This window comes from Mus pahari, chromosome 20 (genome assembly GCF_900095145.1).
Source record: "Mus pahari chromosome 20, PAHARI_EIJ_v1.1, whole genome shotgun sequence".
Classification (NCBI taxonomy): Eukaryota; Metazoa; Chordata; class Mammalia; order Rodentia; family Muridae; genus Mus; species Mus pahari.
This window is the reverse complement of record NC_034609.1, coordinates 34,181,902-34,193,924: the sequence shown is the minus strand read 5'-3', so window position 1 is coordinate 34,193,924 and position 12,023 is coordinate 34,181,902. Positions and strand designations below refer to the sequence as shown.

The 12,023-nt window shown below is 42.9% G+C and overlaps 1 protein-coding gene across 4 annotated transcripts in view; it reads left to right on the top strand.

Moving 5' to 3' along the window:
* Sf3b3 (splicing factor 3b subunit 3) overlaps positions 1–12,023 on the top strand; it is a 38,077-nt gene that overhangs the window by 21,174 nt on the left and 4,880 nt on the right. For all 4 annotated transcript variants that reach the window (XM_021220395.1, XM_029532684.1, XM_029532682.1 and 1 more), the window contains exons 14-21: positions 1,134–1,289; positions 1,932–2,075; positions 4,151–4,273; positions 4,861–5,015; positions 8,468–8,642; positions 9,844–10,049; positions 10,145–10,301; positions 11,404–11,529. In XM_021220395.1, coding sequence (XP_021076054.1) covers positions 1,134–1,289; positions 1,932–2,075; positions 4,151–4,273; positions 4,861–5,015; positions 8,468–8,642; positions 9,844–10,049; positions 10,145–10,301; positions 11,404–11,529 — 1,242 coding nt within the window. The remainder of the gene's footprint in view (positions 1–1,133; positions 1,290–1,931; positions 2,076–4,150; positions 4,274–4,860; positions 5,016–8,467; positions 8,643–9,843; positions 10,050–10,144; positions 10,302–11,403; positions 11,530–12,023) is intronic.

The window sequence follows — 12,023 nt, the reverse complement described above, 5'->3', positions numbered from 1 at the left end:
CTGGCCCTGTGTTAGCTTCTCTTATGGTTCTTGGGGTGGGGTTCTGTTGTGCTTTGGCAGTGTTATCAGTGTATGTATCTTAAGCATGCATGGATTCACAAGAAAGAATTGAAACTCAAAGTGTACACAAATAAGACAGTTTGGCCCCCTTTTTAAAGATTAAGGACAAAAACTAGGAAATTAATTCAGATGACAGTTGTGAAATCTCTTTTGAAGGCCAAATAGCTTGTTTTGTACCTCATCCGCATTTCCTAATGAATATTTGGCAAAGTATTTTATTTTCTTCTGTTTTGTTTTTCTTTTCTTGTTTTTGTTTTTGTTTTGTTTTGTTTTGTTTTGAGATAACAGTCTAATGTAGGATTCTAGGCTGGTGTCAAACTCACAGCAGTCCTCCTGTCTCAGTTACTATTCCTGATTTTGCTATTTAATACGAAAATGTATCCAAAACTTACCTTCTACAAAAATCTCTAGTGGGCTTGAGATTATTTGTTGTTGTTGTTTTGACTGTGTTTGAATTATCTTTGGTGTTTTAGGAAAGGGCGTTGTTTTTGAGATGGTCTTATGTAGGCTAGATTGGCCTTGACCCTGTTCTTCTGTCTCCCATTCTGTTTCCCACATGCTAGAATTATAATCTTGCATTACCACAGCTGTCTTTGTTCAGGGTTCTCGTGATGAAAACAGATAGTTTTATATATTTGTTTCTTGGTCTAGGTTAGTGTATAATTATGTCACATCCTGCTTTTTTTCGTTCCCTCTGGGGCACTAACCTGTGAAGTTTATTTTGAGACCTGAAATGGTGAGATTCTTGGTCACTGACTTACTAAAAAGTGGAGAGAGATGTAAAACAGTGTTAGCAGTGTTGCTCATTTGATAGATCTCTAGCACTGTATAAACAGGGTGTGTTCAGACCCTTTGTAATCTCAGAACTCAGAGGAGGCCCATGGTCTCAGGTTCATCCTTGAATGTAGCTAGTAATAGTTACATGAAACCCTGTCTCAAAAGCAAAGAGAGTGGTGAGAGGAGGCAAAAAATAAAATAAAATAAAAAGGTCTTAACAGCCCATCTTCCTTTCCTAGTTCAGAGCTACAGGGTGAATTACAGCACACAGACCTATTTTGTTTTTCTTCCTGTAGTCAGGACAGTTGAATGAGTACACGGAGCGGAAAGAGATGTCAGCAGATGTGGTGTGCATGAGTCTGGCCAACGTGCCCCCTGGAGAACAGCGATCTCGGTTCCTGGCTGTGGGGCTGGTGGACAACACTGTCAGAATCATCTCCCTTGACCCATCAGTGAGTGGCATCCTTAGTGTTGGGGGTGGGCCCGAAGCACCTGGCTCCCTAAATCTGTGCCTATTGTCTTTCTCTCCTTCTCTCCCCTATTTCTTGTCCAGCATTGAGATCCTAGGCACCCAGTTTGGGGAGGTGTATGCTGCTGCCACCTTTGATTCCCATAGCACACCTCAGGATGTTTTAAGGATGTTGCTCTGTGGCTACTATGTATTTCTTTGGCAAAAGACTTGGATCCCTTTTGTAGTGTGTTTTCTATTTTATCTATATTATTCATGTTTCACTTGCATGTTTGTATCAGAAAGTATCCAAGCCAGCATATAGATCCTGGGAGAGCAACAAGTTCTTTTAACTACTGGAGCCTTGCCTTCCATTTAAAGTCCTAAGACTGTTGGTTAAACAGGAATTCTGGGGCCTAATATGACTTTCTTCCTTTGACTGTTATCCACTTTGGCAGAAATAAACTAGAGCTCCCCGAAACTTACTCTGAGATTTAGATTTAATAAGCATATACTGTCTCGGTTTTCTTTTGGGGTTTTCATTTTCCTCAACAAAGACCCCCCTTTAATCCTAGCAGATTTCTGTGAGTGTGTTTTCCAGAATTGTCTCTTACAGCTCTCTTTCCTCCCCACCTCCGTTCCTTAGGACTGTTTACAGCCTCTGAGTATGCAGGCTCTCCCAGCCCAGCCTGAGTCTCTATGTATTGTGGAAATGGGTGGGACCGAGAAGCAAGATGAGCTGGGTGAGAGGGGCTCTATTGGCTTCCTGTACCTGAACATCGGACTACAGGTAAGATATCCAGGGGCTCACATTGGTGTAAGGCCTTCTTTGGTATCTATCAGCCTGTTCCTTTATCCAGTATAAGCATTTTCTTTGCCCGTAGTTCTAGATAGTCACCTTAGGAAAATCATCTTCTGGTGCTGTCATAGATTAATTTTTCTCCACACTTAGAACATATTAGGCAGGCCTGGAAATAGCATACACAAAGAGTCTTCATATCTGGTAAAAAAAAAAAAAAATGCTTTGTGATAGATGATTTGGTTTGGAATTAAATGAGTCTTCAGTAGTGATCTGTATTCCCTTAGTATTCTAGCCTTTTTTTTTTTTTTTTAAAGATTTATTTTATTTACTATATGTAAGTACACTGTATCTGTCCTCAGACACTCCAGAGGAGGGCGTCAGATCTCGTTACAGATGGTTATGAGCCACCATGTGGTTGCTGGGATTTGAACTTCGGACCTTCGGGAGAGCAGTCAGGTGGTCTTACCCACTGAGCCATCTCACCAGCCCAGTATTCTAGCCTTTTAAAGCGAATTTCTCCCAGTTCATAATTGACCACAGTAGCTCTAGTGTGTAGAAGCCAAAGCAGACGAGCTTGTCATGGCACAAAAGGCAGGAACCTCTTGTAAACTAGCATCAGTGCTCTCACCGTGTGCTTCTACTTCCTGAATCAGGACCTAGAGACATCAGTGAGATGGTGAACTTGTGCTTTTTCAGTTTTAGTTTCATACTTTAAAGTGCTTGGTGATGAGACATACAAATGAGTCTTCATTTTCCCTTTTAAAGGAGTATTTTAAAGCAAATCTAAGGCAATAACTCCTTCCACCTATGGTAATATTATCTCCACAGTGTTTTGCTTTAAGGAACTAGCAATGTCATACCCACCAAGATTAGTAACACTTTCCGAATATCTGATACTTTGCATGTTTAATTTCCTCCTGAGAAAATCACAATTAGTTCAGACTATAGACGTTGACAGCAGCACTCATTCTTAACTGTTGTACTGGGAGTGTTCCTACTCACTCTGTTGCATCCCATTGGAGGTGCATGGTATTGAAATGTTTGTAATCAAGTCTGTAAGATAAATTGAGCTTTATTCCTTTGCTCTAAACATACTTTATACAGGAAAAGGATAACAGCTCTCTCCCAACCCCTTCTGCAGTCACTGATTTTACAGTAGGTATTAGGAACTACAACAGTCATTCTAGTTGAGTCTGATGAACTAGGGATTTTGTTGGTTGGAGGTAGATTTTTATTTTTTAACTATATAAATTTGTGGGTATTTTCTTCTTCAAATTGCTGTCGTCTCTTAGGTTTTTGTTTGTTTGCGGTTTCCTTTGAAGTTCATTCATTTATTTAATCCGGCTATCTTGCCTGCCTTCTTGCACAATTAGTATCTGTTTGCATTGGGAATGTTCTTGCTTCAGCCTTAAATCAGTCATCCTTGAAACCTGTTTCTTTAGGGAGAATGAGGCTTAGAGGTACCATAAAGTGTTTAACTTAAATGATTTGGGGGTGGGGAGGTGAGGTGGGGTCTCTTGACCCCTGGTTGTCCTGGAACCAGCTCTCCAGACCAGACTGACCTCAAATTCTCAGAGATTTTCCTTTCTCTGTTTCTTGAATGCTGGGCTTAAAAGACATGCACAATCCTTACCTGGCTTAGATGAAATATTTCTTCGTTTTTCTTCTTTTGTTTTTCTTTGTTTTGTTTTTCAAGACAGGGTTTCTCTGTGTAGCCCTGACTGTCCTGGAACTCACTCTGTAGACCAGGCTGGCCTCGAACTCAGAAATCACCTCCTTCTGCCTTTGCCTCTGCCTCCCGAGTGCTGGGATTAAAGGCGTGCGCCACCACGCCCAGCGAAATATTTATTAACGTATGTATAATGAGAAGTGGGTTTTGCTGGTAGATGCTTATTAGCTAGAAGAGAATGAGTGAATTCCTGATTGTTGGACGCTGTAATCTGTTTTATATTGTTTTCACACCAAGTCATCTTTGTCTTCAACTAAAGTAGCCAAAGGAAAATCTCACATAAAAGTTCCCGTCATAAAAAGGAGTCTTTACCCTTTCCTATCTTTTCCACTAGAATGGTGTACTGCTGAGAACTGTCCTAGACCCTGTTACTGGGGACCTGTCTGACACCCGCACTAGGTATCTGGGGTCCCGTCCTGTGAAACTCTTCCGGGTCCGGATGCAAGGCCAGGAGGCTGTAAGTAGTAAACAGACATTTGGATGTTGGTACCACTGTGAACTTCTGACTAATTCACTTTGTAGGTTGATGTTAGTTTCACTTACATAGGAAATTCTGGGTTCTTTGGAGTTTTTTAAGAGATGGTCCATGGCATGGCACTGTGCATTATGAGGTTAATTGATCCTTTGAGTCTGTTTGGGCTTAGCTATCTGAGATGAAAAAGGATTATAGTAATCTCATGAGTACCTAATAGGAATGAGAGCCTATTCTTCGAAGTTCAGAGTTAGCCACTGCTGTGCTAGTTCTTAAATGTTACCTTATTCACATCAACGGCTGTCCATCCTTGTAATAGAATCACTAATTTATACCCAAGGGAACAAGTCAGTCCAGAGACATGTGATTGATAAAGCTTGCTTTTTCTTTTTCTTTTCTTACTTACTTTTTTCCTTTCTTTATACAATAGGCCATGTACTGCCTCTTTGGGCTCCCTTTGTTTAAAGTAGCTTTGTAGACATAAATTAGAGGCCGAGGTTGAGTTATATGTTTGTTTGATCAGTCGACCGTGTATGAGCTTGTCCAGTCTGATTAGAGCTCTTCCTCCCCAGGTTCTGGCTATGTCCAGTCGCTCATGGCTGAGCTACTCTTACCAGTCTCGCTTCCATCTCACCCCTCTGTCTTACGAGACCCTGGAATTTGCATCGGGCTTTGCCTCTGAACAGTGTCCCGAGGGCATTGTTGCCATCTCCACCAACACTTTGAGGTGAGAAAATACTGCAGGGCAGTGGTGGTGCACGCCTTTAATCCCAGCATTCCAGAGGCAGAGGCAGGAGGATTTCTGAGTTCCAGGACAGCCAGGGCTACACAGAGAAACCCTGTCTCGAAAAACCAAAAAGAGAAAAAATGTCAGGCTTGAAGCCCAGCAGGAAGCTTTTGTGCCAAGTCCTCAGCCTGTGGTTCTCCCAGAGTTGGAGGAGGTTGTGGAGATGGCTGAGAACAACCTTTTACCAGGAAAGAGTGTTACAGCTGAAATTTAGTTTGGCTCAGGCGTTTAGAAACTGTGAGCCAAGTTTGAATGCTTGGCATTTAGCTTCTGTTTAGACTTTAGGATCTAAGTTGTAAAATTAGTCTTGCACTTTAAGATTTCTGTTTCCTGGTAAAATGGTCATATCCCAGGATTAGTTTTAGAGCAAATGTTAAATCTGTATTTATCTATAGAATTATATCTTTTTTTTTTTTTTTTTTTTTTTTCCTTTTTTTTAGCCAGGGTTTCACCATGTAGTCCAGGAACATGTTTTATAGACCAGCCTGGCCTCAAACTCATGGAGATCCACCTGCTTATGCCTACTGAGTGCTAGGATTAAAACCTCGTTATTTATTTTTCATGACAGAATCTTACTAGGTAGCCAATGCTGGCTAGCTTCAAGATCAAATTTCAGGTGTTCACTTGAGCTCGAGTTGCATGCATGCGCAAACACACAAATAAAGAAGGCCACTGAACATTCTAGTACTTACAGTTAGAGTCAATCACTGTTTGTCTATTAATAACGTGTAAATATTTGTCTTACTTTTTTTATGTGAATGCAGGTTTTGTTTTTTCTTTGAAATACAATTTTGGGGAAAAGTGAATTAGAAATATGATCATGTGTGGGGGGTATTTGCCAGAGTCGGCTGCTCTGACATGGGTTTAAGCTAATAGAAAGTCTGATGTTTGGGATTCCCTATATCCTTGAGTTTAGAACTCATCCTTAGGATGAGTTTTTAAAGCACGAAAGCCATGCTCCAGATTGACACACTTCAGTTAACAAGGACAGTTAGCCAGAAGTGGAACTACAGAAACCCAAAGGCAAGGTTAATACATTGACTTTCCCAGAACGGTAGACTTTGGTGGATTAGGCCTTTTAGTTTTAGCGGGTGGCGCTGTGTGTGTGCTGAGTTTTATAGCCTGAGTGGTACTTTTCCAATCCTATTTGGAAGGACTGTTTGTTAAACCTGGAGTCTCCATTTATAAGACAGAAGTAGACAAGAGAGAAAGTAGGAAAATCTGTGTCCATTCAAGTAGACTCAGGTACAGTTTGTGGGTTGAAGTCTCACTCCTGTGGAACTTAAGGGAACGGGGTCTTGTTAGGGTCCATGTGTGGGAAGGGAAGTTATCTCAGGGAGGGGAGAGGAGTAAAGGGTCTGAGATGAGATAGGTGAGTCATTCCATAGGAGGGAGTGGAGGTGACAGAGTTAAGGAGGTGGTGAGGAGGAGATCAGGGAGAGGCAAGGGTCAGAAGCCTGGGGGGGGGGGGGATGTCAAAATTGTCATCCATGCATGAGCTCATAAAAGTGAGATGGAAAGAGAGGTCTGTTGGGGAGAGCCTGTAGCCTGAGAAGAGTCAACAGCGGGAACTTCTGGTTACAGCTTTTTCATCTCTCATGGAACAGCTTAAAGACCAGTGCTAAGACTTCTGCCTGTGGGATTAGGAATGTACCAGGACTTTCAAATGAGACTAAAAGGTGAAAACCAAGCTCAAAAATGAAGCCTCACACAAGGGGAAAGGATCAGAAGTGTGGTCGGTTGGCACAGAGGCTCAACTAGCTTTAAAGACTGGCTTGAGGTGGCTCCGCCTTCAAGAATACTGGGGCGGGGGGTGAGGGGTCCAGTGAAGTGTTTATACTGACCAAAGCTTCAGTTTATCAAGTGTTACTGTAGGATGGGGTGCCCAGTGGGCAGGAAAGTTAGTCTGTTGGAGGTGGACAAGAAATAAGGGATAGTGACCTGTTGTGGCTCAGACTTCCAAGGAGAAAGCATGAAGGCACCAAGATAACCTACCAAGTCACATGTCACCAACATCAGGGTTTCACTAGTGTTATGGTTTTGTGGCAGAAGGAAGGGTGCCTTGGAGGATTGGGACCAAAGAACACACACTGTAAAGAGTTAAGCCATGTAATACACCTCTTGTGAGAGGTTTATTGGGGGGAGGTATATGGAGGCTGCCTCTGAATGAGGGTGGAGGAGAAAAGAGGATATAGGCCATGACGGCACTGGCTTATAAAGTGGTACAGCTCATAGGTAGAGTACACAACTCATGGTGACAATGGAAATATGTCGCCGTTAGTGGCCACTGTAGCTTATTGAAGTTGTATTTACTGAACTGTAGATATTAAAGGTGGAACTGGGCATTTCCAACATGTTCAAATGTGCCTTCATCAGTTGCAGCCCAGGGCTCAGTCGTTAAGAACACTGGCTGCTCTTCTAGAGGACCTAAGTTCAGTTTCCAGCAACCACAAGGTGGCTCACAACCATCTGTAATGGGATCCAGTTCCATCTTCTGGTGTGTCTGAAGAGAGCAACAGTGCACACAGTTGCATAAAATAAGTAAATAAGTTTGTTTGTTTGTTTTTAAACGCACTCCTAGAATAGAGTCCTGTGAAAATTCTGAGTGCTTGTGGAAAAGCTCCACGAAAACAAGAGTCTGACCTCAGTTTCTTCTTGGAGTGTGGAGTGTATTGTGTTCCTTCCAGGTGTAGCAGATAGGAGTGAGCTGACCAGCTGTTGTTACTATATGCCTTAACCTTCAGGGTATAAATTGCCTGATTCTCTGAATGAAGTTGGCTGTCACATGAGAGTTTAGCCTTGTTTTTAGACCCCACTCTCCCAGGTTCACAAAGCCAACTGGAGAGATAAACAACTCTATTTTTTTGAGGCAGGTTCTCTCACTGAAAATAGTTTGCAAAATAGCTGAACTGACTACCATCAAACCCCAGAGATCCTCCTATTTCTTTTTCTTTAGCGTACAGATTACAGAGTACTGCTGTGCCCTGCCTTTTAAATGGGTTTTAGAGTTCATAATTCAGGTCTCCATGGTTCCATACAAATATATTACCAACTGAACCTTCTCCATGTCCCCTGAACTTGATGTTATTACATTAACTATGGAATAGTAAGGGTTTGACAATGTCAGTGCAGATATAATATGTGCAAGGCTCTAGTTCAGTGTGTTTCAGTGGTGAAAACACAATTGCATTGAAAAGTGCGATGTATTGCTGAAGGGGAAATCTTCGTGGATCTCCTTGTCTCCGTGCATGATCCTTTAAGCGTACACAGTTGTTATCCTGTTGTCTTACGTCTTTAGAACATAAGCAGCTCTATTTTCTGTGACTGATTATGCTTCATTTCATCAGCTCCTGAGTGAGCAACAGCTTTAACTCCCTTGCCTGTTACCATAGGATTTTGGCTTTAGAAAAGCTTGGTGCTGTCTTCAATCAAGTAGCCTTCCCATTGCAGTACACACCCAGGAAGTTTGTCATCCACCCTGAGAGTAACAACCTTATCATCATTGAGACGGATCACAATGCCTACACTGAGGCCACAAAAGCTCAGAGAAAGCAGCAGATGGCTGAGGTAACTCCTGACCTCCAGAGGGGCAATTTCAAAAAACCTGCCTGTGAAGTTATTTAGAAAAGTTTAAATTTAAAGAACACCTCAAATTCTCTTCACCCTGCCACATACACACTGCTTTGGAGACAGGGTCTCAGACCATAACCCTGCCTTGCTGGGAACTCTGAATGATCCTGCTGCTCCCAGCTTTCCAAGGGCTGGGATTCTATGTGCACTGTCGCACATAGCTGTAGTCTTTGCTTTTTGTTTTTTGAGAAATTTTGTTATCCACCATGTAGACCACGCTGACCTTAAATTTACATGGATTTCCCTGTCTCCACCCCTGGAGTACTGGGGTTAAAGGTGTGCACACTACCACACTTGACTTGTGGTGTGGAGCACAGTGGTAGGAGTCATGTCTAGCAGGTGCAGAGCTCTAGGTTAGATTCCTAGGACTGAAAAACAAGGGTAAAGTGGGTTGGACCCTAAAACTATAAACCACCCCCATCCCACCCCCCCTTTCTAGGACCTTTAAGCAAAGTTTTTTGCCCTATCTATTTCTCCTCTCTTTTACAAGCTTTTCTGTGGCCTGGGACAAGTATGCTGACCTTGGTTACTCGGAATTCAGCTCCCTCTGTGGAACTGTTCTCTGCTGCTTGAGTCTCCACGATAGGGTGTGTTACATGATGCCTGGATTCGAGCCCTGACAGCAAAGCTTTCAGATTTCCCCTCAGAACCAGCTCATCCAAAAACTATTTGCCAGCAAAACCCAACTAGCACCAAGCATGTAGAAAGCATATCTAGTCTAAGACAACTCATCTTAGCCAGGGAAACTTGGGGATGCTATGTGAATGAACCAGGTTTTCATTTCTGAGTTTTCAGACATGAAAATATTTGTCACAGTTAATGTTCTATTTGGCACTTTTTTGTCTCGGATATAACTACTAGTATCTTTTTTCCTTTTGATGATCTCTTTATTTTGTGTTTCTCCCTTGGATCTTTTCCCCCTTTTAAATTGTGTATCTGAATGTTTGAGTGCAGACCTGAGCATGGTGTCTGCTGCACCGTTTGTTGAAGCTAGATACCTGTCAGGCTACAAGTGCCTCTACCACTGGGGCTGTTTGAAGGCCCTTCCTTTTGAGTCTCTGTTTGAGGGAACTGTGGTACTAGGCAACAGTCTTCTTTGCTACTTCACATCTCACCTGTTGTTGCTTTTTGGATTTAGGAAATGGTAGAAGCAGCAGGGGAGGATGAGCGGGAGCTGGCTGCAGAAATGGCAGCAGCATTCCTCAATGAAAACCTCCCAGAATCCATTTTTGGAGCTCCCAAGGCTGGCAACGGGCAGTGGGCCTCTGTGATTCGGGTCATGAACCCTATCCAGGGGAACACACTAGACCTTGTCCAGTTGGAGCAGAATGAGGCAGCCTTTAGGTAAGGGCCCGAGGGCAGTCGGGGGTTTGGTACTGTGAGCAGGGTTCTTGGGGTTTTAACTAATGCCTGGCTTTTCCTTCTTGGTCTATTTTTAGTGTGGCAGTGTGTAGGTTCTCCAACACTGGTGAAGATTGGTATGTGCTGGTGGGTGTTGCCAAGGACTTGATACTGAGCCCTCGATCTGTGGCGGGGGGCTTTGTGTATACGTACAAGCTTGTGAACAACGGGGAGAAGTTGGAGTTTCTGCACAAGGTGAAAACAAACCTTCAATTCTCTTGGATCTTAGATCTTACTAGATTCTGCCATTTTTGCCCTAATCTTTTCGTATTTGGTGTGTGTGTGTGTGTGTGTTTTGAGGCAGAGTCACACTTTGTAATCTTGGCTATGTACTTTGCTATATTGATCAGACTACCCTCAAAGAGCTCAAAGATAATCTTACCTCTCTGCCTTTGGAGTGCTGGGATTACACCACCATGCTAGGCTGACCTTTTACAGACGAGCTATTGACTCTAACTCATCTTTGTGTAGCATTTGGAACATGCTAGGACCTTCAGGCTTCAGTGATGTTCCTGTGCTGTGTTCTCACCACTTTCAATGTTAAGAGACACACAGTGAATTCCCTTGTTTACTGTGTTACTAAGCAGCTAAAGAATTAGCATGTCCAGGAAGTTAGTATTTAAAAGTATTTAATAGAAACAGTTTCTGTGTGGGAGAACAGCATTCTGTGTTCACTGCAGTGAAGCATGTACTCTAAAATGTGGGGGTTATTGTTTCTATTTTACTACAAAATAGTAAAAAAAAAAAAAAAAATATTTTATTGATATGTGTGAGTACACTCGCTGCCATCAAACACCAAAAGAGGGCATCAGGTCACATTACAGATAGTTGTGAGCCACTGTGTGGTTGCTGGGAATTAAACTGAGGACGTCTGAAAGAGTAGTCAGTGCTCTTGACTCCTGAGCTTAATCTCTCCAGCCCCCTCAATGTACTTTTTCCAAGGGCTATTTTACTTTCTGTCCTTTCTTCTGACAGTACCTAAATCTGCCTGCTTCCTCTGGGGAATAGAATATATACTTTATATACTAGGCATCTCTTCCATAGAACTAAGATGTCATACTTTTTGGTATCGTTTTTTTCTCGTCCCTTCTCAAGCCTCAGTGGCTTCTCTGATGTTAAGGCTTTGCTGTGGTTCATTGTGTTAGTACTAGTACAGGCCGGAACAGCGTTTACCAGGCGCTGGGAATGCTTGTCGTTGAGGCATTTCCTGCTGGGCACCCATTTACTCAGATGTCCTGTTCCATAGGGATGAGCTGTTGCACTTGCTGTCACTATGAAAACTATATTCTTTTCATAGACTCCAGTGGAAGAGGTCCCTGCTGCCATTGCCCCATTCCAGGGGAGGGTACTGATTGGTGTCGGGAAGCTTTTACGAGTTTATGACTTGGGGAAGAAGAAGTTACTTCGAAAGTGTGAGAATAAAGTAAGTGTGCTGTTGTGGGGCAGATTGATAGCACCAGTTCTTTTGTTTGTTTTTGGTTTTGTTGTTGTTGTTTTTCGAGACAGGGTTTCTCTGTATAGCCCTGGCTGTCCTGGAACTCTCTCTGTAGACCAGAACTTAGAACTCAGAAATCTACCTGCCTCTGCCTCCCAAGTGCTGGGATTAAAGGCATGCGGCACCACGCCGGCTGATAGCACCAATTCTTAAAATCATTTATTGAGAATGTCTCGAAAAGGCAGTAGGTGATCTCATCTCTTGGTTCTTAGCTCCTCCAAAAGAGCTTTCTGTCCTGACTTAGAAGGAATTTAACTAGGAGAGTTAAACATGTATTTCCACGATTCACAGAAAATATCTGGCCGGGCAGTGGTGACGCACGCCTTTGATCCCAGCACTTGGGAGGCAGAGGCAGGTGGATTTCTGAGTTTGAGGCCAGCCTGGTCTACAGAGTGAGTTCCAGGACAGCCAGGACTACACAG